Source organism: Bombus fervidus, chromosome 13 (assembly GCF_041682495.2).
Source record: "Bombus fervidus isolate BK054 chromosome 13, iyBomFerv1, whole genome shotgun sequence".
Classification (NCBI taxonomy): Eukaryota; Metazoa; Arthropoda; class Insecta; order Hymenoptera; family Apidae; genus Bombus; species Bombus fervidus.
Genome location: NC_091529.1, coordinates 8,122,375 through 8,149,336, shown reverse-complemented (window position 1 = coordinate 8,149,336; position 26,962 = coordinate 8,122,375). Strand labels below are relative to the sequence as shown.

The 26,962-nt window shown below is 33.6% G+C and overlaps 3 protein-coding genes across 14 annotated transcripts; 1 reads left to right on the top strand and 2 right to left on the bottom strand.

The window, feature by feature from the left end:
• Positions 1-194: 194 nt before the first annotated feature.
• On the bottom strand, positions 195-2,080 carry LOC139993411 (NAD-dependent protein deacylase Sirt4). Of its 2 annotated transcripts, none has more exons than XM_072015112.1 (4): positions 1,644-2,080; positions 1,241-1,517; positions 875-1,157; positions 195-798 (listed from the first exon to the last, which is right to left on the bottom strand). In XM_072015112.1, the coding sequence occupies exons 1-4, from the start codon at positions 1,708-1,710 to the stop codon at positions 451-453; spliced, it is 975 nt and encodes a 324-aa protein (XP_071871213.1). In that variant the 5' UTR covers positions 1,711-2,080; the 3' UTR covers positions 195-450. The 2 variants fall into 2 exon arrangements, with proteins under 2 accessions (XP_071871213.1, XP_071871214.1); XM_072015113.1 differs by having other exon boundaries at positions 1,241-1,513; positions 1,644-2,078.
• A 190-nt stretch (positions 2,081-2,270) lies between these two features.
• Cct6 (chaperonin containing TCP1 subunit 6) lies at positions 2,271-5,272 on the top strand. Its single transcript, XM_072015102.1, has 7 exons — positions 2,271-2,503; positions 3,075-3,666; positions 3,759-4,094; positions 4,178-4,243; positions 4,325-4,547; positions 4,634-4,802; positions 4,888-5,272. Exons 1-7 carry the CDS (start codon positions 2,367-2,369, stop codon positions 4,958-4,960), a joined length of 1,596 nt encoding a protein of 531 aa, XP_071871203.1. The 5' UTR covers positions 2,271-2,366; the 3' UTR covers positions 4,961-5,272.
• A 91-nt stretch (positions 5,273-5,363) lies between these two features.
• On the bottom strand, positions 5,364-26,906 carry LOC139993398 (uncharacterized). 11 transcript variants are annotated; one of them, XM_072015076.1, is made up of 18 exons: positions 26,782-26,899; positions 24,663-25,512; positions 23,187-23,367; positions 22,694-22,760; positions 21,688-21,758; positions 14,451-21,385; positions 14,240-14,373; positions 13,418-14,152; positions 13,220-13,334; positions 12,978-13,108; positions 12,761-12,904; positions 11,471-12,682; positions 10,976-11,394; positions 10,578-10,811; positions 9,467-10,342; positions 8,938-9,067; positions 8,501-8,840; positions 5,364-8,388 (listed from the first exon to the last, which is right to left on the bottom strand). In XM_072015076.1, exons 3-18 carry the CDS (start codon positions 23,342-23,344, stop codon positions 6,665-6,667), a joined length of 13,425 nt encoding a protein of 4,474 aa, XP_071871177.1. In that variant the 5' UTR covers positions 23,345-23,367; positions 24,663-25,512; positions 26,782-26,899; the 3' UTR covers positions 5,364-6,664. The 11 variants fall into 11 exon arrangements, with proteins under 11 accessions (XP_071871177.1, XP_071871176.1, XP_071871174.1 ...); XM_072015075.1 differs by having other exon boundaries at positions 24,663-26,639; positions 26,749-26,877; XM_072015073.1 differs by having other exon boundaries at positions 24,663-24,759; positions 24,877-26,831.
• Between the last annotated feature and the right edge of the window lie 56 nt (positions 26,907-26,962).

Here is a 26,962-nt window from a genome sequence, read left to right as displayed (position 1 = left end):
ACGGAAGTAATAATAACTTAGAAAATTATGGATAGATGATAAAGACGAACAAGACTTAAAACAAAAAATAATTATATTCTTTTGATGAAAACAAATATCTTCATTTCTGAAATCTCAACAATACTAGAATCAAACCTTCTATAAAGGAAGTAGAATATTATATGAAGTATTGTAAAAATAATTTTTTGTTGAAAAAAGATGTTTTATTTGTACATTATACATAGATTAATCTAGAGCAATCACAGCCAAAATGTAAAACAATATGAAAAGAACTATTTACATTACTTCTATTTAATCAATGAATTGCGAATTTTTATGCAAATTGGTATTTTTATAAATAATAAAAATAATACAGATTATACTTTAATTATTTTGTATATTTTTGCGCATTATGTGCGTTTTTATAATTTTAAATTTCTTAAAAATGCATAAAAATCCGCAGTCTATTAATTAACATTCCATACATTCCTCATATTGATCAATCATTGAGTAAATTCTCGATAAAATATCGCCACATCTACCTTCCACTTTGATTTGCGCGAGATCGTCCGCTCTAGTTTTTCCAATATTCACTATAGCTATTGGCTTTTTAGCATGGCTAGCTTGCAACGCAATTCGATAGCCAGAAAACGTAGTTAGTGTTGTACCCAAAATTAGTAGAGAATCTGAATGCTCAACATTATATCTGACACTTTCTACAATTTGACGTGGGACATTGTCCCCAAAGAAGATCATGTCTGGCTTAAGAACACCACCACAATTTTCACATGGTGGAATTTTAAATTTTTCTACTTGCTCCTGAATTAAAATGAATCATTTAAATAGAAGTTTCTTAGGTAATGCCTGAACTACTTAAATTATTTATAACATTTACTTGCGATATATCCACATCTCCATCGGGTCTTATCATTTCACTAGTCCCTGTCATGTTTGGATTCATTCTATCTAAAATTTCTTGCAATTGATATCTACATATTCTTTCATTACAGTTGAGACACATTACTTTAAATGCTGTCCCATGTAACTCTATCACTTTTTTGCTGCCTGCTTTTGTGTGCAAGTTGTCAACATTTTGTGTAACGATACATCTTATTTTGTTATGATCTTCTAATTTTTTTAGTATTTCATGTACACTATTTACTTTAACAGAAGAAAATCTATGAAATGAATATTTTAAAATCATTACAAACTTTATGTATATCATTTTATAATTGTAGTTATAATCAAGAAAAATTACAACCTTGGCCAACCTATATAATTTCGAGCCCAATATCGCCTTCTAATCTCAGCGCTGTTACAAAAGTCTTTGTAAAGAACTGGTCTGCGATTGCTTCTTGCATAAAGGCCAACACCTTCGGATCTATAATCAGGAATACCACTTTCTGTGGATACTCCTGCTCCTGTTAATATGCACATATTACTGTGACTATTGATAAAACTCTTTAACATCAACAAATCTCTGTCTTCCACAGGTTCACATTTTGGGACAAATGCAAAATCTGATGTATATGATCTATCTTTAATGATAATAATTCACATTATATATTGGTAAAAATCAATGAATACTATAAATAAATATCATAATATAATACAATAATAACATTCTAGATAAATACAAATATTGGAACAAGAAAGAAACTCACATAATAATATTCCTATTGTATTAACAGTCTTACATGACTTTACACATATAACATTTATTTTAAACATCTTTTATGTTTATAACAGTTATGTTAAAAATATGAAAATATTTTACAATATTATTTAAGGTTACTTTTTTATCTCATCATGGTATTTTCGCCTGTGATGTAATCTTTTCATGTCAAAATGATTACCAAAAACGTCACATGCTATGACTAAAACAATCTTCAAATCTTTCTTTAACAATCCTTTTCAATAATAAAAAATCATCCAAAAATATCATTCCAACAATGAAATAAAACTTTAAAATAGAGCTAAACATTTAAAAAAAACAATTGCTTGGAAAAAATGGAAAATTCTTATGTAAATATATGAATTTAAGTAAATTTTTAAGTCATTCTTAGATTGTTCTAGATCAACTTAACATTAAATAAAGAACGGTATTTAAATATGAATGAATTACACATATTTTTAAATTTAATAGCTTTGAGCATTTTTTAATCGATTTTTAAATGAACTTGCAAATTTCAAAGAGAATTAAAAAATTTATGGAAAAGATTTATATTTTTTCGGAAGTTATAAAATGAAAATCCCTATATTGTTGAATCTGAACATCGGTTACTTGATATACTGTATTATTCAGATCTGTTGAAGCCATTGATAGAAGCTTGCATGCTGAGACGACACGTTTATTATTTCTCGAATTTTGATTATTATCTAGTGAAATGGCAGCGATTAGTTTGTTAAATCCCAAAGCTGAGTTTGCTAGAGCTGCTCAGGCTTTAGCTGTCAATATATCAGCCGCAAAAGGAATTCAAGATGTGATGAGAACGAATCTTGGGCCGAAAGGCACCATGAAGATGTATGTATATTTATTCTCACGTGCTAATTTAACAATTTATCATTTATTTAATAAATTAAAGTGAAGTATTAAAATTATGAGATATAAAATTACGAAAATTATTTTATATTTCATACTTTCCACTACTAATTTGCTTGTTACATTAAAACATTGCAGTCAAGTATATTATCCTTATTAGGTAAGATCGATATTTCCGTGAAATCTCTGGTGGACAAGGAAAGGAGTATAAGTTAAATTATAATCGATAGAATGATCTAATATTTTCTACATTTTCTATATTACTGTTTTTGCTTATGGTTCTAATAGCACAAATCAATTTCATTTCTTTCCCGTTCTTCAAACTAAGCTGCTAATAGTATATCCAAAATCTAATACCTAATTTTACATTGCATTTTGAATATTATATATGCTTTTCTGCAAAACTAATAATTCTGACTTATACTATTTTGCTATCTTACCAGAGAAATAACAATCTGGAAACTCAATTATGGAAATTAATAACTTAATTCTATATATATACAATTGATCACCAAATCAATTTTTGAAATTCAATAATACAAAATTTTTCAAGGTTGGTGTCTGGAGCAGGTGATATTAAAATCACAAAAGATGGAAATGTATTATTGCATGAAATGCAAATTCAACATCCAACAGCATCTCTGATTGCTAGAGCATCCACTGCTCAAGACGATATTACTGGTGATGGTACAACTAGCACAGTATTAGTCATTGGAGAGCTTCTAAAACAAGCTGATATTTATATATCCGAGGGTCTTCATCCTAGAATGCTCACAGAAGGTTTTGAACTGGCTAGAATGAAAACTTTGGAAGTATTAGACTCCTTGAAGATTCTGATTGAGCCCACAAAGGAAAATCTAATGAGCATTGCTAGAACATCGCTTAGAACTAAAGTCCATCCTACTGTAGCTGACAAACTAACAGAAGTATGTGTGGATGCAATTTTGACTATTAGACAGAAAGATCAAGAAATCGATCTCCATATGGTTGAATTAATGGAAATGCAGCATAGAACTGCAGCAGATACTAACTTAGTTCGTGGTATTGTAACTGACCATGGATCTAGACATCCAGATATGCCTAAGAGAGTAGAGAATGCTTACATACTAACTTGCAATGTTAGTTTGGAATATGAAAAAAGTGAGGTAAATGGAGTAATTTAGGAAAAGAATCAATCATTTCTGTAAAATATAAATAATTCCTTCCCTTAAATAATGAAATTATATTTATTATGAAGGTTAATAGTGGGTTCTTTTACAAAACTGCTGAAGAGCGCGAGAAATTGGTAGCTGCAGAACGTGAATTCATCGATAACCGGGTAAGAAAAATAATCGAACTAAAAAAGAAATTATGTGACGGAACGGACAAGTCGTTCGTCGTCATAAATCAGAAAGGCATTGACCCACCATCCTTGGATATGCTTGCGCGGGAAAATATTTTGGCTTTGCGCAGAGCAAAACGTAGAAATATGGAACGTTTAGCACTGGCCTGTGGTGGAACAGCTATGAATTCCTTTGATGACTTAACAGAAGAACACTTAGGATGGGCTGGACTCGTATACGAACATGTATTGGTAAGTAATTTTTAAGTAATGCAATATTTACATGATTACATTTTACACAAAATGAAAAACATACTCTTTTATCTTTTTTATAGGGAGAGACAAAATATACGTTTATTGAAGAATGCAAGAAACCAAATTCCGTAACAATCCTGCTAAAGGTAGGATAATAAATTTAATTTCCTAAATTTATATGATCTTTTTTAATTTTCAATAATTTCAATCAACTTGATAATTTGTAGGGCCCAAATAAATACACTTTAGAGCAATTGAAAGACGCTGTAAGAGATGGTCTAAGAGCTATTAAAAATGCTATTGACGATCGCGCGGTTATTCCTGGTGCTGGTGCTTTCGAAGTAGCTGCTAGTCAAGTACTCCATCAGTATAAAGAAAAAGTGAAAGGAAAACAACGCTTGGGTGTACAAGCTTATGCAGAAGCTTTACTTGTCATTCCAAAAACTCTTGGTAAATAAGATATTTCAAACTAGTAATTGTCTTTCAAAAATTATTTCGTTTCATATATCTTAATATTTATTTTTTTATCTGTCTAGCTGTAAATAGTGGTTTCGATGCACAAGATACAATTGTTAAGTTATTAGAAGAAAGGTCTACATTAGGTGAAGCGGTAGGATTAGATATTTCTTCAGGTGAAGCATTGAAACCCACGGATGCTGGTATTTATGATAATTACAATGTGAAGAAACAAATTATTAATTCATGGTAAATATATTTATAAAATCTTGTTTAGATTGAAATTTGACAGTATCATATCTTTTTTCAAATACGTATTAACTTTTATTTATAGCACGATTATTGCCAGTAATCTTCTTCTGGTTGATGAAATTATGAGGGCAGGATTATCGTCTCTGAAAGGTTAAACCACACGGATCGAACGCTTCATAATTTTATGGTTCTTTCATCTAATTTAAATATTGTATTTGCACGATCTCTATTGAACCTTCTGCATAATTTCTATGTTTTTATATGCTTTTAAATAACAAAAGAATTGCACAACGTAATAAATAAAAATGCTACTTTTAAATTAAAAAATTCGAAAATGATAAAAATGTTTATTATTTGTGAAATTTCCACCACTGATCGAGATATATATGATCACGGATTGCAAAATAGTAGTTTCGAATACAACTTTGTACAATTAATGATTTAAATAAAAAAGAAAAATGAAATAATCGTTTGTATAAATATCATTTTCACGGTGACGTATATTTAGACTTTGATTACTATGTTATGAAGAATGTAAAATAGAAATGACGACCACTGTTATTATAAAAATCAAAAATATTTATGTGTAGTTCTATATTTACAATCTCATGATATTTACAATTTTTCTTGTAAATTAAACTACTTACAGGACACTCAGTCTTGTATTTTCATCTTACATTCGATGTTAAATGATTGATTTTAAAATTCGAGCACAGAATTCAGCCCAACAAAAACTTTACATGTTTTATTAACACGTAAAATTCTTATTTACCGATACTTTTCTAAAGCAAGATCTAAGTTTTATCAAAACAAGTTAATAAGTAAATACTTTATTATTATTACTATTATTATTATTAATACCAACAATAACGATTTTTCAGCATCGATAAACGTTAAATCTTACGTGTCAAATCTTAATTAATTTTTTATCATATCATTTAAAAATTGTTCTTCTTGATCCAGATTTAATTTCACCATGTTTAATTATTCCTGAGTTGATATATGCATGAGTAATATTTCCTGAAAATTGTTTAACAAACGTTTCGAGTTAATAAAACATGACAGAACTGCTCGACATTAAGTGTAAGTACTTAAAAATAATATTATTACGATATCATTATTTGTAAAAAATCAAAATATCTATATTAAGAGATTTTACATATTCCAAAATAAATAAATTCAATATTCATCAATTAGATGAATATTGATACATTTTTATTTACAGTTTCCATATTAAAATTTTTCGTTTTGATTTTCAGAATAATTTTTACCAGCTTATAGCATGGCACGATTTGTCTTCCTATTTCACAAATTTTTATATTGTGTTTACTTAGAAATATATGTGCAAAGTATATCTATGTACAATATCGATAAAGTCCAGATGGCAAATTGATATTACATATAATTAAATATAACTCTTGTACATATGAAAACTTTTTCTTTTTATGTAATTCCAATTTTGCAATAAGATAACTTATAAAAGAGCAACGAAATCTTGCAGGAAGTACAAATATTCATTCTTTTCATATTTCTCAGAAGTTTTAAATATACACTAATGACGAATATATGCACAAAATATGTAACTATGAAACGATCAAATGTGAGGATATTATCTACAATTACTCATCACAATATGACGAGAGAATCAATGAATTTTATAAAAATTCATCCATTATTATAGTATCTTTTAAGTATAACGTCACAGAAAAGCATGTATAATACCATGAGTTACTTTGGTTACTATTGATCATTGTACCAATAATAGTCACGCAATAAATATCTATATACCATTCATTATATTACATTAAACAGTGTCGATAGTGTGGAAAACGATACGTTTCCTTCTATATTTCCATTTGTTATTTCAATCTTTTAAGTGCTGGGATGTTTTTGATATTACTCTTAACATCTTCTAATATTATCTTCGGATTGATGTTGATTAACTGCGCAAGAGTGGTACAATTTACTTTCATTCGATGCCCCCCAACTACCATGTACGTGTTTAACTTGGCTAAATTAACGGGACTTTTGGGAGCGCCATAATAGGAAAACGGTTTGCTTTTCGCCTCTTGCTGCTTGTCCTGTATTCTGTTACTGATAAGATATCTCGAATGTGGATTAGTCGATTTTCTAGCTACCGCCTTTATTCTGTATGGTATAGCATTATGACGAAATGTACTTTTAGTCGTAGATTTTTTTGCCACTGCATTGTTTTTCCGCGGTAATTCCGACCGTAATGGGCCTGAATCTTCATTTTTGTTGGAAATCGGCTCAAACTTCTGCCATTTCACTTTAATCATCATTTCCTCTAGCAAAGACTCATAATTCGGAATACTTTCTATTTTTAGTTCCATTCCAGGATGTTCTTCGCTGTTGTGCGTGGAGACTTCCGAAGGACAGCTAAAAGACTTGTCACAGTACTTACATTTAAACAAGTTTATATGTTTGGACACGTGGTTCTTCATTACATTAATAAACATTGTGGTGAACGGACAATCAGGACAAACGTATCCTCGAGACATTTCAGTCTTTTCTTGTTTCCTGAAATTTAATGGCAAATGCGAATGGAACATACCATGATGTGTCTTCATTTTGACCTCAGAGTCACATAACTCGTTACACCACTGGCAAATCCAACCCTCTTGTTTCGATCCAGAACTCTCCACATCTTGCACATTACTATGCGATTGTTGTAAATATAATTCGTAAGGACTTCCCGCTTGTATTTTCGAGCATTGAGCCTTCGCCAACGATTTTGCTGAAACGCTTATCTCTTTGTATCTAAACGGATTCGACTTCGTTTTAAGAGCATCAGTCTGCGATGTTGATTCATTATGCATTATGTCCCAGTGATTCTGTACCATGCTCAAATACTTACTACGGAAGGAACAATAATGGCAATAGTAAATCGATTCATCCTCTCTCGCGTCAGATACCTGTTCCTCCTCTATATCGTTGCTGTAATCCTCAGTGATAGTAGTCTTTTTATCAAGCTCAATCTCTGTAGATTCGCTAGACGATTCAGGTGGTGATATGTCTTCGACTTTAAATGGAGAAAACGGATGATTGACCTCCAAATGTTCCCAGATTTCCAACTTTGTCGCTGCAGTGAAACTACAATAAAAACATTTCAGTGTATGTTTACTCATATGTATCCTCATGTGTATTTTGAGGCCAGTCGTATTCATAGCGGTAAAGTTGCACAAGTTGCACTTTTCTTGCGGTTCAATATTGAAATCATCAAGTTTTTCCGTGACTTCTCTTCCACTCATTTGTGTCTTTCGCTTTCTTTTCCTCTTCGGAAACGCGATTCCGTATTCCTGTCGCCAAAATTCTTCCGGCAATTCTGGTCCACCAGCTGCCGGATTTTCAACTATTTTCTCGGGACAACCGGGATGCTTAGAACGAATATGTTTTTGCATTAAACCCTCTGAGTTCGTGCTACGATCGCAGTAAGGACAGATAAATCCAAGTCGTTTTAAGTGTATCAATTGTATATGTAGTTTGAAGCCACGCCGTCCGAAGAATGTCATATTGCAATGTTTGCAGGTGAATGGCTTCTCTTCCTCTTCATCTGGCTTGCCTATATAAAAAGTTGTAATTAATTTTATATATAGTCTGTCTAACAAAATGAGGCAGTAAATGCAAACAAAATTTGATCACATAAGAGTTTCTTTTTATTTGAAGACATTTACCTTTCTCTATATCAGTAATTTTCCCAGGTTTCTTCTTTGGTGAATCACTCTCAGTCCTTACATCGGTAATGGGAGCTGCATCATCTTTGTTATCCTCAGCTTGCACTTTTATGGTGTTTTCTGGAGTTTGTTCTTTGTTACTTTGCTTGTTATCAGGCTTGCTAACATTATTTCCAGTTTTAGGGGTTTTGGTTGTGGTATTTTGGGTAGTTTTAGCAGAAGATGGTTTTGAATTATTTCCAGCTATGCTTGTAGTTGCAGAACATTCTGCGTCATTTGCATGTTCCTTGGCTAATAGTCCTTTCATCATCAGTGTTTGTCTCTTCAATAATGTGCCAACCTACACATTAAAATAATCAATAAAAAAATACATTTAAAATTATTGTATAATTTCATCAATTTTTAGTAATATAATTTTTATCAAGCGACTAACTTACCCATTCTTCGATATCATCGTCTGGAGATAATGGTTCGTGGTTATGACGTTCCCCATTATGGTGTTTATTAAAATGCTTCAACAAGGCATTACGGTTTACAGACAAATATCCACATTCCTTACAGTGCCATCTGAAATATTTTCATATTAACCATTTGAATCCCAGGGGTCTTTGAAAAAAAAAGGGTCGAAAAATCCCGAACAACACGATAGTGCTTGTCTTAATCGATTGCGAAGAAAAACAAGCGGCGCAACAGCGCTCATCATATTTGTTATTTTTATAAAATACATCTATATTATTATATATGCGTACTATTAGTTTATAAATATTTCAAGTTTTGTTCAATAAAAATTATTGAGAATATAACAATGAAATACAAAATACCGTCAGTCGTTCATAGCGTTCAAATGTACTGGGACTTCTCGACACAAAATCTAAACAGCGCGATCGCATTGCTTCCTACTCAAACGGTTAAATAAAGGAAAAATATAACTTCGAAATAACAGAACAAAACTATAAAAGTATTTACCTTGCATAATTCAATTCTCTGTAAAGATGATCCCTCATATCATGCTTATATTTCGTCTTAAACTGCGTGCACAAAGTACAGACATACATATTACCATCTGCTTTCCCATAAGGACCAAATCTTCCAATATCCGATTCACTGAAATCGTTGTCTTCAATTGATTTAGATTTTGTTTCCTTAGCTTTTTCTGTTGTATTCGACGTACTAGTCGCAGGTTCCACTTCTGTCGATACTTTGTCACAAGACAATGACCGCTTAGATTTTTCTTTCGTTTGCTTGGTGTCATCTAATGAATTAGATTTCCCCGACTTTATTTTAGCCGGTTTAGTGACTAAGTCTGTATCACTCTTTCGTTTTCCTAACTTTAAAGAAGATTCAGTGGACGTTTCGTCTTCTTCTTCAAGAAGGATTCCGCGAATATGTCTAATTCGAGGCATGTCTCTTCTCCAAAGTGGAGTAGTATCAAAAGGTTCTTCTTGTCCAGTCTGCTCTATGTTATCTGTACTTTTCTTATTTACCCCTTTTATTCGTTGATACATTAAAATATAATCAACATTTAAATCCTTAGGGTGCTTGCTATTAATATGTTGTTCTAACATGATTTTCACATTTGTTTTAAAGGAACACGAGTTACATTTGTATTGGCTCTTCTCATCATGTGTCACAGATGTATGATTAGCCATTTCCGCTTTATACACACACTTATAGTCGCAAAAGTTACATTTCCAATGATTTCCATCCGGATCTGGTACTTCCTCTTTGACTTCTTCTTGTATGGATTGTTGACTGTTCTCTGTGTTTTCCAACTCTCTAATTACTTTCACAAAAGGTCTTTTCTCGGGATGTTTGTCAGAAAGATGTCTCTCCACAATGTGCCTAGGCAATGTTTTGTTACTATTAGAAAGCATAGAAAATGAACCAAAGAGAATAAGTCTTTTTAAACATTTGACAAGCACATGCAACGTATATTTTATTAACGTTCACTTCGCATTCTTGTCAAATGTTTCAAAAATATATTGTTCCATCTAATTTTTAAATACATCGTGCTTATAATCTGTGATCCAAACGGTGCATTATTAACAAAATGTGAGCCATAAATATCATTGTGTACCTATGATAATGATGATGGTTGCAGTGAGAACATTTATAAAGTCTGGTATCGTGCATTTTTAAATGAACGGCCATTTTATCAATTGCTATATTTAATCCTTCTTGACCTGGAGGTGGTTGTGGACAATGAGGGCACCGGAAATATTGTTCCTCGGAATGCAAAGCCTTTAAATGACATCGTAACATCGCCTCATCGACCGTTAAATAATTGCATTCAGCTACACCACACACGTATCTATTATAGGAAAACATTGCCCATTTTCATCCTTCGATTCACTCCCAAAACTCATCAAATTAAGTGAAAAAATATTGAACATTTTTGCGTGTGACAAGAATTACTCTCATTCTTGCAAGAACATCCATATTGTTATAATATTCGGTTTTAGAAAATACACTTACCTCTTATGCTCCGGTACAAATTTCGGGATGAACTCATCTTCGTTATTTTTGTTAGTCTCCTTAGATTTCCCTCCCATCCGACCATTTTGATGAGAACTACTTGCTAAGTTGACCATTTTATCAAACATTCGTTCCTTCTTATCCAAACAAGGCACAGGATTAACAGGACCACTTTCTGGCACGCTTTCGTCTTTTGCATGCAATCGCAAGTGTCTGATGATGTTTGTACGCACTTTCGTCGTGTATGGACACACTGCACATTGCACTACACGGTTGTAGATCGCTTGAAGCGGCAAAGAATCTATTTCATCAGGACTGAAACTGAATTTCTCAGTGTCTGTTGTAGCCTTCTCAGCGCCTTTTTCACTTGACTTTGTATTACTTTTACGCTTCTTTCCTTTACGATCTCCATTGTAACGCTGTACAAAAATAAACAAAATATTTATACACATATAATTTTGTGCTTTTGCGACATATTGTATAAAATGTACTTACAATAGGTTGTACGATGAACAATCCATCAACGGATGGATTTTTTGGATCAGCCGGAACTAATTTACTATATGCACATTTATGTTTCACCTTCATATGCGCCATTGCTTGATAACCCACTGTACATCTCATTTTGCACAATGAACAACCAAATCGTTTTAGTCCATGTGATTTTAAATGCTCTAATAAAAATCCAGTTTTCAAGAAATGTTTGCTGCAATGAGCACAGGTCAAGTCTTTATTCTCGCCCCTCAAAGAACATTCTTTTATATGCGTCTTTAACTGAAGAGCAGTTTGTGAGCTATAATCGCATGTTTCATAGCCGCACTTGTATAACTGTGTCCCTGAGAAGCCAGTGTCCTTAATATCATCTAGAGTTAAAGGTTTATCTGTTTTCATGGTGGAATCTTCCTTAGCATCGCAAGATGCAATTGAATCAATGATATCACTGGAAGATTGTTCCTTTACATCCTGTTTTGGATTTATATTTTGTATCTCACTTACGTCAATGCTATCCTTTTTGTTCGATTCGGATTTTATATTTTTTATTGGAATAACTTCCGTATCGTCGATATCTACAATTTCAATGTCGCTATCTTCCATTTTACATTCCGTAGCGGATGAAGTATTCATGCGAGTTATATTAATAGAATGATTGACTTTTTTCAGGAAATCGGGGTTGTCCAGTAAATTGATATTTATAAATTCGTCACTGCAATCAAAAGTTCCTTTGGAAGTTTCTGTTGGCTCTACAGAGCTTTTGTCAGCCAGAATATTGGTCTTTTTAGGTTTATCTAATAAACTTTTGTCTGCAGATTCTCCATTCGAAACCGGCGTTGCCAAAACGTCCGAGTCATTCATTAAACAACTTTCGAATATCTTGCTCACTGCACTATCGTCGGAACTCTCATTTAATGATTTTTCGTGTTGTGAGGTTTTAGGACTGAGGGAGCTATTTGAATCAGTGGCATTTCCAAATAACCTCGAAAAGGATTTATTTAACACCTCGTTTTCGTCCTTGTTCAACAAATTTACATCATTAGATACTTGAGGAAAAACTATAGCGTGAGATGAAGACGTGTTAACAATGTCTGTATCAGCTTCTTTATTGTGCTCGCCTTCGTTCTCCAGGTCAATCACTTCTTCTGTGATTTTCAAAGTGTCATCCAATGTTCTTATAATTAATTGTTCCATCACGTCTTTGTTTCGTATTGGCTGAAATGTAACATTTAAAATGACATTCATAAAATATTGATTTATTTATGATTTAATTCATTGACAAAATTATTTTACCTGAAGAGGAAGAGTTCGCTCAAGAACCTGTGGTAAACGATTGCAATGAAACGTGCTCAAATGATTATGCAGTTCGCTCAAGTGGTCCGAGCCATTCAAACAATATAGACATTGAAACTTGTAAAACCCATGCGTTCTATAATGCTATAAGATTTAATTTCATAAGAATGATTATAAAAATTTAGTAACCATTAATCAAATAACTTAAGAATATTACCGTTATTAATTGATCGATTTTCGTGCAAGTAGTACGACACACGTGACACTTATAGCCAGAAGAAGGCGTTCCATGTTTATTTTTCAAGTGCGTTATAAAAGATTCAGGAACAAAGAAGAACTTCCCGCAATCTGTAAATATATTTTCACGAGTTCAATTTTTCATTCAAAGATGATAAATAGCGTAATATTACATAGCGTTATTCGTTCAAAGAAGACAAATAATGTAAATATAAATTATACCATGTTGACACACGTAAGGATATATGGTGTCGTGTCGATTGACTTCTTCTTTTGATGGTATCTCTTTGATGGGATTACCAAGTAGGAGACCACGATTTCTAGGATGAGTCATTATCTGTAAATAAAAATCAAATGTGTGTCAAACATAAAAATTAATTGCCCCAAAAGATTACAATACTACAAAATGTATCGTCATACCTGATGTATTTGCACGTAAGAAGGTACAATAGCTCTATAAAAACAGTACATGCACTGGTAACGGCAATGCGCGTGTTTTTCATCGATATGCGTTTTCATTTGATTCCAATCCTCCAATATCATGTAACAATAGGCACATTTCTGATAATCAAATGGCGGTGGCTTCTTTGTGTTTTCGGCTTGACTTACGTGTTGAAGATAGTGCTGATGATATATAGATAATACATCAGTGCTGAAGCGGCAATCACGTGCCATGCACTTGTACAAATGAATCAATTTAGTAGCCTTTAACATCGCTTTGTATGCATCCGCGGATTTTAATTTAACTGCCGAGACTGTGGCTAAAGGTTCTTTTGATTTTATTAGAGCTGGCGTTCGAACAAGTTTGACGATTTTGTAATTCAAATTCTGCGACGATTGCGAAGGAGTCACTAAAGGCAATTTACTATCTATTTGAATAATTGTTGATTTTGGAGCAATTGGAATGAAATTGGTGGTAAGCTGTGTGGTGGATACAACTGGAGAAGGAGATAGACTTTTCACTGGAATTAGTTTTACTGTTTCTGGTGTGGATTGCACTGTCTGTATATTCCTCGGTAATGTCTGCGTAATAGATACAGCATTAAATCTCTTTAAAATTAGAGGTGAATTAGACTTTTTCAGTAAAGATACCCCCTTGCTTTTTATGGCAGTATCTTTGGGGACAGTTTCAACTGCTTTTCTTATATCATTTATCTGTAATGATAATAAAAGGAAAGTTGTACATGCATAGTTTGAAACAAGTGAAAAAATTTCGAGTAAATATCGTATGTAATGACTTACAATGGGACTTTCGGCGCCATCAGTTCTTGGTGCAAGACTAACTACATTTTCGATTTTCAAGAATGAACACTCTTCTTCAGCATCTGATTTCAACGTGGAATCCATTGTATCTGAAGTACTGGATTGACTCGTATCTAATATATAAAATACTTTCGTAAAATGCCAAACAATGATTCATATATCATTTTAGTATTTATATATTTATACATACCGTTCTTTATTAGAGATAGATCTTCTTGGACATCTAAAAACTGCATGGGTACCGACAACATATCTCCACTTAGACGTCTCAAACGGATCAAGTTCTTAGGTGGATTACTATCGTCATGCGAATCATGCGATATTTCGTGGAATCTACTTTCCTTTTTCCCGACAAATTTTTTAATACTAGATATAGGAACGACATCTGGAGGTTTGGGAATAGAACCAAAAGGAAACGCTCTTTTGGAATCTTCAGGTTTAGAAGAAGTTTCATCTTGTTTTGTAGCTTGAAGTTGAGCAGCAAGTCTCTGTATAGTGGTAAACATTGGATCTTTACAAGATGCATTCATACTTGAGGTTTCCTTTAAGATCATGTTAACATCAGTAGGCAGTTCACTATCTGACTGTTCGCTACTAGAATCAGAGTCATAAATAGGAGCACTATGCTTCATATTCTCATTATCACTAGTTTCTGCGTCGCTTTCTCCATTCTTCTTTGTATTCAATATTGCCAATGGAACCTTGGCCATTGAATTTGTTAGATTTGTTTCAGATGTAGACTTTGAATTACATTTTGTGCCAAATGATTGTTTTTGCGAAGTACTATCCTCAAGTTGTTTATCATTTGAAGTTCCTTCAGCCAATGATAGTTTTTTCTCTGAATCTACCAGTGAAAGAATTTCAGAGTTACAAGGCAATTCAGTGGTATTACTTTGAGGTGGCATTGATGAAGTTGGTGAAGTGATATTAATTGGACTTTTATCTGAAGAATTTGATACTACATTTGGAACAGTTTCGTTATTTGCTGCTGTTAAATCAGTCTTCATTTTATCCTTCAATTTATCTATAATGGACAAACCTTTTTTAGATGCATCCCTTTGTAATTTAATGCCAATATTTTGAATAATTTCTTGCATTTTCTTTTTACGCTCGAGCTGAATTTCTACTTCCTTTTTTTCTAACTCTGGTGGACAAACGAAAACATTCAGATTTCCTGATGGTAAATTGGAATCCATATCCATTTGTGGTGATTTCTTGTTTTCATCATCAGTAGTAACTTGTGGTTCAGAATGATTCTCTTCTTGATGTTTAACTTCAGATACATCTTTTATTTTCTTATCCCCGTCATCAGACATTTTATCCTTCTTTATCACTTCTATTTCAGTGATATCATCGTCATTCTGTTCAATCAGTTTTACTACTTCATTTACTGATCCTTTCTTTGAATTTGTCTGGGTTATTTCTAACTTTATCTTTTTCTTTGGTACATCAACTTGTTCATCAAATTCTTCTTCAACTACATCTAAGGACATGTTTATCTTAACAATTTTAACACTCAAATCGTCCTTATGCCATAGATTAACATGTTCCTCCAGATTGGACTTCTTTAATTGAACGAAATTGCAACATGAGCATAAATAACCATAAATGCGATTTTCAGCAGGTATTTCATCTTCAGTTATGGCTTCAGCAAAAGTATCTTTGAATTTGCGACATACTTTATAATAATGAGTTCTCATAGAGGACTTGGCTACAGTTTGATAAGGACAACTATTGCATCGAAATCTGTATTCTCCTGTGTGAGTAGTACAATGTTCATAAAATGCTTCCATTGCAACCTTGGCAGCTCCTTCACTAAACAAAAAGCAAAACCTGCAACGAAATTTACAGATTTCCTCTGTAAGAGGTTCCATTGATGAATTTTCTACATTATTGTCATTCGCATTTTGAATAGCTAATAGAGCATCCGACTGTTTCAATCTGGAAATCAGAATTTCCTTTCCAGGATGGCTTAATTTGTAATGGTGAACAATATTTTTACCAATGAACAAACAGAGCAAACAATTGTACTTTTCTTGTCCTGTCCAAGCGTAATCGATTAATTTTTTTACATCTAACTCAGAAAAAGATATATCTAGATCAGTTTTATTCTTAACGACGGTCTTTTCAGCGTTACGGTTGGTTTGTTCGTTATCTTTTTCCAATAACTGTTCATTAGGACAAACTTTACTTAAAGAAGGTTTTTTCTTCTCTGTAGGATCAGATATTATTATGGGTACCTCTTCTTTCTTGTCTTTTGAATTATCTTGAAGAATCTCACTAGAATTAGTATCTTTAACATCATTCTTAAACTTCTTTGAAATATTTTGCTTTGTATTATTGGGTGAACTACTGTCTCTGCTTGTTGTATTTTCTGAAATAGTATCTCCTTTATTAGAAATATCTATTTCAGAGCTGGCATTAAGCTCACAGTCACCCTTGGAAGATGAAGCTGTAAGAGTCTTCTTCCTTCTCTTTTTGGACAAAATACCCATCTGCCAATTACACTTTTTCTTCTTCTTCTTCGCTGAAGACTTCTTCGTGCTTGATTCAGCCGGTAATTGATCGCTAACATCATCATCGACGTCTGCGTCGCTTCCTTTGTCCACTATTGATGAGTCCTTATCTGCATCATTCTTTACTGGTACTAGTCCCACTAAAATGTTACTCAATAACTTCTCATTACCACTAGTATCCATTGTAGTTGATATAACGCCTGCCTTTTTGCTAGAAGTTATGCTACTTGACATAGAAATATCAGATGTAATACTTTCTTCATCAGTAAATTGAACATCATCTTTACTTTCATTCAGCAATTCGTTTCCTTTCTTCCTTGTAGACTTTCTAGAAGATGTTTGAACATTCTTCTTGTTCTCTGTTTGTTCTACTGCCTCAGATTCAGACTGCTTATCGGGATGAATTGAGATGTCCACAGCTGCAGCCAGTTCAGACACATCTATTCCAAAACTCTCATCAGATGAGCTATCGAACATCACTTTAGAACATTCCAATTTAGAAATGTTTGTCTTCTCAACTAACACTCGTGGTTCTTTTATCGTTTCCTTATTAATACGTTTGCTTCGCCTTAATATCTCAGAATCTTCATTAGATGTTTCTTGATTAGACAATGAACTAGAATTTTGAATTATCTCTGTTCTCAGCGCCAATGGTTGATCCTCTTCGCTATCTGAACTTTGATTATATTGTTTTAAATGTTGTCTAGTGATTCTTTGCACCTCTTTCTTTGATTTACCTCTAGGCTTACTTGATTCATCAGAAACACGTGATTTTGTAGATTTCTTTTGCTTGGACGAAACCACAGAGTCTTCTACATCAAAATCTACATCCAAATCACGTTTATTCAATTCGTCCTTCTTTATGCTCATAGTACTTTGATTGGAAGTACTCGTGCCTGCATTATTTTGATTTTCTTTTTGTGCTCTACATAATCGATAACCAGTTGCTGTCACAACATCATCACTGATAAACATTTCCCTAATATCTTCTTGCAACATCTCCAGGGAGTTCCTCCTCTTTGCTTTGGCTTTTGGTACCTTTGAAACAACCTCTTTATCTTCAGCCAATTCATCCTTGGTGATCTCTTTAGGTGTTTCTGGAACACTCTCCTCTTTGTTTATATTTATTTCATCTTCATTTGACTCCTTCTTCTCTTTAGCAACGTTTTGTGTTTCTACACGTGCAATCTCTTCTTTAGTGGTAGCATTTTTAGAATCTGGTCCTTTTTTCGAAAGATCTAAAGATTCAATATTAGGAGTTACTTTCGCAATATTTGTATTTGTCTTTTCTTCCTGGTTATCCATTGATGTACTTTTAATCAATTCTTTGTCCGCCGTTTCTAGAATACCAAGCCTTTCAGCAAGAGACTCTTCATCAGAACTATCCGAAAAAATTACTCGTCGCTTCTTCCTCGTCTGAACTTTCTTCGTCTCAGGAGTATCATCTTTATCCGAACTGCTACTCTCTGATTCTGATTCAATGATCCTTTTGATCTTCTTTAACTTCTTTGCCTGCAATACTTCTCCCAGCTTCTGCATGAATTTCGCGTGTTCGACGAATTTCTTTCCCTCGCCAAATTCAAACGATTTTCTAATTAGAGCTTCTATCCATTCCTGAGTCATTTCGCCTTTTGACTTGGATCCTTCTATTTCCTCTTTCTTAGATTTCTCAATATTATCAGGTAATTTGGAGGAGGTAGTATTGATAAAATCTAATTCAGAAATATTGACATTACTATTCTCTTCTACAGGAGTCTCCCTAAAACTGTTATCTTCTTTCAATTCCTCTTTTTTATCAGTGACTATATTACTTTCATTCAAATTTTCAGGGGGAACAGTCCTATCGCTGCTACTGCTCACTTCCGCAGTTACGTCTTCTTTGTCTTTTTTAACAGCTTTACTTGCTTTATCCTGCTTTTCCAAAGGACACTCTTTAATTTCCTCAGAAATGTGACTCGACGTGGGCGACTCTGATGACTCGTTACGTTTTATTTTAGGAATCTTAAAATTTTGTAAACAATAGCCTTGTGCAGATTTTGCCTTTGTGTCGATAACTCCGTATAAACTCTCCAAAGGTGACTGCATCTTGTCTTTAGTTGTCTTCTCTTGTGTATGTTTAGTACTATTTTCCGTGTCCACACGTTTATGACTATCAATTGGCTTTGGAGGAGATTTGGGTTTTTCCTTGATCTTCCTGAACGTTGATGTTGCAGTCGCTGGTCCCGTCGAACGTTTTCTGGGATCCCTCTCATTGAAACTACTATCTTTACCTTTGTGAGATGGGAAATGTTTATCCTTAGCCAACCGAGGATCCCTCACCGAGGTACCATTATCCCTCAACTGGTTGGAGCCTTGATTATTTACATTGTGCTCCATGCGTACTCTTGGATCGCGGTCAGATATGTTTCTAGCATCCCTGCCGAACCTATTACAGTTGTCCCGCTCACTATGATTGTCCCTAGGACCAGGCCTACGAGTGTCACGATTGAAATTATTTCTAGATTCTCCTCTATTCCTTTCATTGTAATACGTGTTACGCCCTCTACCATTGCGGTCCCTGTCTCTGTTCCAAGGACAGGGAGTGCTGGGTCTCGGATACGGCCCTGAAGGACCTTCTGTAGGCCCCATTACACCACAAGGAACTTCGTTCTCTGGTCTATACGGTACATCATTTGGTCGGTTAATCGGAGAATCCCATGGCTGCCTCTGGTGAGGATATTCCATTCCTCTATCAAAAGGCGGCTCATAAGACCTATTCTCTCCCTGAAAGTTCCTGTACTGTGACCCAACAGGGAACCTCGTAGGTGATATTAAAGGCTGTATGGTAGGTACATTAGGTACATCCACATTGGGTATATCGTCTGATCGTGGAATATGATTCATATCCTGAGATCTCGTATTGGGACTCATTAGAGGTCTAATACCAGTGTTCATGTTTGGAGGGAACTGGTTAGGCCTTATCTGGCCTTCGTTCATTTGATGAGGATCCATATGAATGGACTCTCTATTGGCACCTACGTTCCACATCTCTTGGTGTGGCATACCTATTGGATGTGGATACGTTTGGGCAGGAGAACTAGGCATACCGCTAAAATTGGAAGACGATGGCCACTGGTTGCTGCAATAATCATTCGTATTTACGGGTGGGTGCATGGAAGGCCAGTGGCCTTGGTTCGTTACTTGTCTATTGAAGTACTCGGGTCCTTCCATTCTGAACTCAGTGTCTATCCTAGGTGGCACCATCTCAGGCGCAATGTTCCCCTGACGTCTCTGATACAACACAGTGTTTCTGTCATCCGGCTTGGCCGAACCGCCATGATGTATCTGATTGGACATATCGTCGTCAGGTCGACAGTGTATGTTGTGCACGTTAGGTTTATCTATATCATGGCCCTGGTTGTCACGCAACTGGCGAGGATGGCGCTCGTAGTTATCCGCAAAACGAGGCTCTGTCTTGGAACTAGGTGAAGATGGTACATTTCTGTTGTCGACAGACGTAGTCGTCATAAACGAACTAGAACCATGACCTAAACTACCTTGAGGTGATCCCTTAGTTTCACCAGACTTGAGAGGGTCAACTTTTGAGCCACTGGGTAGACATTTCCTACTGGTTAACTTAACTATATGCTTGTCTATTTCTTCCCAACGTCTCTCACTCTCGCTATCAATATCCTCTTGTGTTAGCAGAAATGATTTAGATGCCTTTGGATCCTTAACATTCCCACCTAGTTCCTGTTTATCCTTCTTGAATTTACCTGAATCCTCTCTTAACCTATCACCCTTCTTTTCCATCTTGCTGTCATCTTCCTCGTTCAACAACTCAGCTAGATCTTCCATGGACAATGGCGGTTCTGTAGAAATGGGAGGTGGTGAGAGCAACAATGGTGCTGATGGTTTGGAACCAGGCCTCAAAATTTCCTTTGACCGAAGTGGAGTGTTCTTACAGAGTTTTGGGAACAAAATCTCCAAATCTGGTGACTTCAACTGTGCATCAGGCATATTAACAGCTGATTCAGGATTAGATTCTGACGAAACCTGATCCATGTTTACTCCCATCATTCGATTCTTTTCTAACACCGACGACAATCTTCTGGAACAGCCCAGAGAAGGGACTGGCACGGTTTGTATTTGTCGAGACGGGTGCATCGATATAGGCATGTGAGATCTGCCATCATTCACCTTTGGAGACAGATTACTTTCGACCATTTTGGTTACAGTAACACCATCGTGGCTAGAAGTAATGATCGTCTGCCAATTTTTGTTCCTCGAGATGTGATTTTCGTTCTCCTCGAGCATATCCCATTCGGCGAACGATACATCATCCCCATTTTTACACAAACTCTGTGGCGAGGAAGGTACATCATTACTAGTCCTCTCTGTAGGTATGATGATGGGAGCTTTGGTTGGTAAAGTTTCTATGGGGTCGGGAGAGGCTGGTTTGCTATCAGATTTGTCATCGAAATCTAGACTGCGTTCAGTAGGAATTATTATCGGCGCCACTTGAGAACCCGACTCTGGACTAACCGGAGGAGTTGGACTGGCTGGCGTCTCATGGATCTCTCGGTCCTCCATTACATCTTCTGTATGAGGCTTTACATCTTCAAGCGTACTGAAAGGGATTTAATCGACGTTTTACAATATCTTATCTTAGTAATACTTCATCTTACAACAATATATATTATCTGTTATATAATAATAATAGTACAATGAAATTTCTGCTTAACAATGATGTTCGAATTATGAACAGTGAACGTCACTGTTTTACAAAATTGAATATAGGTTTTGGTTTACTTTTAATTTTAAGAATACATCGATATATTGTGTACAATACATAATGATGAACTTAAAGTTGTATATGAGTAGTTGTTAAATGAATTTTTGTACAAATTGTGTGAGTGATATGATACTTACTTTGAACATTGTGCGGAACTAGATTCACTTTTCTTGTGCGGAAAATGCAATCCAGGCGTATTTCCCTGAAACTCGTGTCAGATTAGAATGATTAAAATAACAAAAAAAAATACATGCACTACGGAAGCCTGAAAACATCCAGAAGTATAAAGAACAGAAAATAAAAAGGGATCATCCGAAGCAACTACGTCTGTTCAAAGAGGAGGAACCAAAGAGAAAGTAATGACTGTACATTGACCATTTTTCTACAAACATCAACTAATGATGCATAATATTTTTTATATTTTACATCATATTACAGTTATAAACAATTTCCATGAATTTTCATAATGAATTCCATAATTTTTTTATAGTACTAATTTTTAACATTTTTTACATAATGAAATTATAGAAATGCCATTAGAAAAAAGCGGTGTACAGAATGCAATACAAAACATTTCGTAAAAATGTGAACACCCAGTTTCTACTGATAAAATATAAAAGATAAGGAGAACGATGCAACAGTTATAATTTGCTCTATCAAAGCACGGTGACAATACCCGCGGCATTTGAAATGCGGCATATGAAATAATATAAAAGAGCCGTTTGTTAAAGAAATATAATTATTTCTTCATTATTGTTTCAGTTTTTTAAACATTGATACGTCAATTTAAACATTGTATAAATAGAAATATTTATGCGCATATGTATAGTTATCATTCATATATTATACATATACATATAATATTCGAAGAAGAACTAACGGAAGAACTTACAAACATTCTCGTTTATATCTTTCTTCTGTGAATATAGTGCAAACTAGTATCATACAGAGCATAAAGCCAAGTGCTAGTTTTTGATTCACTGAATCTGTAAATTGAATAGTAATTTGATTTGGCTAAAATTCTTTAATTCTAAATCTAAAAGCTAGAACTAAAATTTTTTAAAGAATTGATATTTTTAAATAAATAATTCAGTGCACCAAAAATGTAAGACAAGTATGTAATACGATGATTAATATATCTACCTTTTCTACTTTGTTGTGTAACTTCTGTAGAACGTCTTCGCATCGCTGCAACGTCTCAATCTTCAGCCTATTTTATCGATAATAGTATGATTAATTGTATTTTGGATTTTACACCTTTTTGGTTTAAAATGTAACTCTAGATTTATAACAATATTGTATACTTCGTAGTTTTTGCAATAATAATATTGTTGTAAAATACGCGTGATAAAAGATATAAGCAGATGGAAATTTTATTCTCTATGAAAATAAATAAAAATTGTAGAAATAAGAAAATTAAAAAAATTGAACGTTCAAAAATTCAGAACTTAAAAGTTTGAAAATTCGATACCACAAAATTAAGAAGTTCGAAAGCTTAAAAATGTAAATTAAAGGAATTCTGTCCGATTTCGGTTTTGTATTTAAAATTTTAAGTTTCAGCGCATAGACACTGAATGTCACCAAAACGCTGCGTTGATTAAAAACGATTGTTTTATTTTGTGACTGCGAAACATACTTCCTCTTGCTATTCGATAGGATCCCATGTAGACTTTGCATTTTCTGCAGTTGTACTTCTCGCGATTTGTCCTTAACGTTTTGCAGTCGCTCTATCATCGCTTCCAAAAACGGAATGTACTTTTGCATCTCAGCAAATTTCTTATCATACTCGTCCATTTTGTTTGATGTGTATCGTTCACCTGTACCGGGAGAAGAAAATCTTTATGCTTACAAATATTTCTCGACTATTACCAGTTACATCATTCGCTTTTTTTCGATTTTTATTCATTTACTTATTCAAATGAAACTTATTTATGTCTTACAGAAATCCATACTTCATTCGTTAACATATAATTTATCACTTAATATTTGGTTACAATATGTCCAGCTTAAATATCCAACCTATTTCTTTATTTATTTTACCAAATTCACAAATAATAGAAATTTATTCTGTTTGGGGTCACTTGTGCCTTTATATTATAATTACGCGTTAGTGAATTTTCTTTATTAATATTGGTAACACTGGCCTTCGTATTGAATCGCTCTTTTTATTTGATTTCGATTTCATCGTTAAACGAACAATAAAAATTGTTCAAATTTGGAATTTAACTATTTCAAAGAAATAAGAAATATTATTTGTTCACTAATAATTCCAAAATTTATGCGACAATTTAACACTGCACTGGAGTTAGCCGCCAAATTTAACTGTAAACGTACTAAGTCGTTTATGTAATTCGAACTTCTTTATGTTTAATAAATAAATAATTATAACAAATAATTAATAAATAAACAATAAATAACTAATAAAAATAATAATTAATAAAAGTAATTAATTAATAATAAATAATTAACGCTACGTTACTAATAAATTATTGGAATAACACTTTAGATATAGAGTGATAAAAATACAACTCATTCAATTAATAAAAAGGAATTTTCATTATTCTTCGACTGCGTAACTTCATCTGTTTTCAGTCTGTCATTTTCTCTACACTCTTCCAGCACTGTAATACAATCCACCAAGAAACGTAATCCTTTTCAGTTATGTAAGTACTAATATTTCGTTCTAAGTAAGAATATAACACCTGCCAATCATACTGTTCCATTTCTTTAGATTTAAATTGTAATTTCATTTTATATTTTTACAAACGAGTTATCATCTTCATTTCTCCAGGATTTTGTTCTGAGATTATTTTAACTTGTTACTATCCATGGTCACTCTCACAGGTAATCAATAACGGGAATAATGAACGACATATAATGCGTGTGTACAACAAAAAAATATAGCGATCCGTATGTACTTTATTCTCGAGAGTTTATTCTCGTACACTATGAATAATCTTACTTATACAAACATTATGGTATATAAAATATACAATTTCAATTTATATTAATCGATCGATCACCAAACTTAAATTGTCACGTTCAGTTAACTACGTCGCTCTATCGACAATTTAAGTACACTGGGAACATAATAATTTGAAATATGGTATACCTTCGTGCAATATACGACCAGGAAACTATTTAATCACATTGATGCAATCCACTTCTGTAATTCTTCCTCGAAAGTACTCCTCACGTAACTCGCAACACTATTTACGACAAAGAACCACGTGATCACTTTTCATATCGAACTTCATCATTCATGAATTTCATATCGAAATTCATTCGAACCGTTAGAAAGACAAAAATCAATTTGTCCGATTTACTGGAGAATATAATTATGCAACATTGGTTGTAAATTCCACGATGTTTATGCTCAGTAATTGCACCGCACATGCGTGCTAAGCATTCGTTGACAAATATATAACTCTAGTCACATTTTATTCGTTTGGTATAAAAAGGAAGGACTTCGAGATCTTTGCCATTTCTTTATATACCAACTTTTCGTGGAATATCAAACCAATAACTTTAGTCGAATTATTCAAGGAATAACGCACTTGTACACACTGATTGAAAAATATTTCAAAACTTAGACACGAGAATCACAGTCAAAACAGCCGACGGTTAAATGCATTGCAGCTACGTGCCAGGTCAGAATTTCATTGGATTTTCCAGGTATCCAAAAAAAGCAGATATGTACGTCCCATTTAATGGGCAATAAATCACACCAAAACTGCAAGACCTATTCAATTTGCTTTGAATAGATCACTTCTCAGCTAATGACTACGGTCGTACAGAGCTTATTTTCAAACTGTTAATATTGTTCCGTACGTACCGTGTTTCGTATCCGTACTCTATCGTAAACTTGAACATGTGACGTATTCAAAGAAGAGGATAAGAAACATCCCTGAGAGACATTTCTCTTGTTACATTTTTTCCAACATGCGTAGTTTCATCATCATCTTGAAAGAGAGAGGAAGTAGATGGAAGCACAATCAAGAAGATTTGAAATTATCGGTAGATAGCAGCGCAGTAGCAAATATGGTGGCCGAACGACATTATATGACATTGTTCGGCATTATTCTGCCTCACTTAAGACTTTCCGACATAAATTATTCACAACTGTCATGATTTATTATTACTATCAAGTAATCAGAATGATATTTGGTAGGTATAGTTTCATATAATGATCGTGGGTGGATTATACTGCAAAGTATTTCATTGCATTGGTAACTTATTGCAACGTATCTTAAGATCGCATTTCTGAAAATGGGTTCCAGAAGAACATTCTGAATAAAAATCTCTCTGCTTAGATTGTAATATTTAATTACGGCTAATGTTATATAACATTAATATAAAATTAAATTTCATTGTTAATAAATAAAAATCACGTATTGAATTACGAATGATACTAACGGAAATGCTCCTACTTGGAAGGGCACTAATAGTGTTCTTGTTAGTACAGAATACTAACAATAATTATAATTGCATATTTACGTCTCAGTAAAAAGAATATGTAATAAGGTACATATGTGTTAACTCTTTTGATATTCAATTGGATGCGACTAACTTAAATAATGTAATACTTCATAGTTATCAACTGAATAGTATTAAGTACAATGGAGGATATAAGAAAAATATAATAAACTTCTAAAATATATCATAAAAATTGCCCGTAAAAAGTTAATGGAGCGAGAAAATTAAAAAATATAAATAAGATGGAATTATATTTTTATACATTTATATGAGAATTGTATTTTATATATTTTTTTATACTTTTATAAGGATCTATATGCTTCGAATTTCGATCTTATCATATGCAAAAGATGCATTATAATTCGCATTCTCGAGTTGTCATGACCTTTCTCTTTTCAATTGCTTCTCAATATGTCTTCATTTTTCTTATTCTCTTTCACTTTTCGTCGATTATGACATTCGAGCTATTCAACGTATGACTTTCGAATACAATCTTTTTTTATATAATTATTTTTTACCTCAAAATAATTAAATCTCAAAAATTGCTTTGAACATCTCGTATGACATTATATAAAAGAAAATATTCCACTGCGTTTAATCACCATATTACTTTCTAAAAAATATGTTGTAGTTCCCCGATAAGTAATTTTTGTATTCCACAACGATAACGATTTACGCATTTTCTTAATATGTAGTTAACGGATTTGTATCCTATTCCTTACCAAAGAATAGATATTCTATCTACGACGACACACCTGATAAAACATTACACAGCAGAATATCGCCTTCTGCATTGATCTTCTCTCGCCTTTCGAATCCTGCGTATTGAAAAAATCTTAGCACAGCTGAACCGGACCCGAGACAAAAGTACGAAATCCCGAGTATCCCGAAGTCGTTAATGCACGTCTATGTGCACACACTGCATGGAATAGCTTT

Bases quoted from the DNA above. Each gene is read 5' to 3' on its own strand.
- LOC139993411 (XM_072015112.1), bottom strand. From the start codon at position 1,710: ATGTTTAAAATAAATGTTATATGTGTAAAGTCATGTAAGACTGTTAAT. The intron at 1,518-1,643 runs GTGAGTTTCTTT...TTATCATTAAAG, and splicing joins TACAATAGGAATATTATTAT to ATAGATCATATACATCAGAT. The intron at 799-874 runs GTAAATGTTATA...ATTTTAATTCAG, and splicing joins GAGATGTGGATATATCGCAA to GAGCAAGTAGAAAAATTTAA.
- Cct6 (XM_072015102.1), top strand. From the start codon at position 2,367: ATGGCAGCGATTAGTTTGTTAAATCCCAAAGCTGAGTTTGCTAGAGCT. The intron at 4,244-4,324 runs GTAGGATAATAA...GATAATTTGTAG, and splicing joins CCGTAACAATCCTGCTAAAG to GGCCCAAATAAATACACTTT. The intron at 4,548-4,633 runs GTAAATAAGATA...TTATCTGTCTAG, and splicing joins TGTCATTCCAAAAACTCTTG to CTGTAAATAGTGGTTTCGAT.
- LOC139993398 (XM_072015080.1), bottom strand. From the start codon at position 23,344: ATGGACGAGTATGATAAGAAATTTGCTGAGATGCAAAAGTACATTCCG. The intron at 13,109-13,219 runs GTATAATTTATA...ATATATTTACAG, and splicing joins TCCTTACGTGTGTCAACATG to ATTGCGGGAAGTTCTTCTTT. The intron at 10,812-10,975 runs GTAAGTGTATTT...TTCCTATAATAG, and splicing joins TTTGTACCGGAGCATAAGAG to ATACGTGTGTGGTGTAGCTG.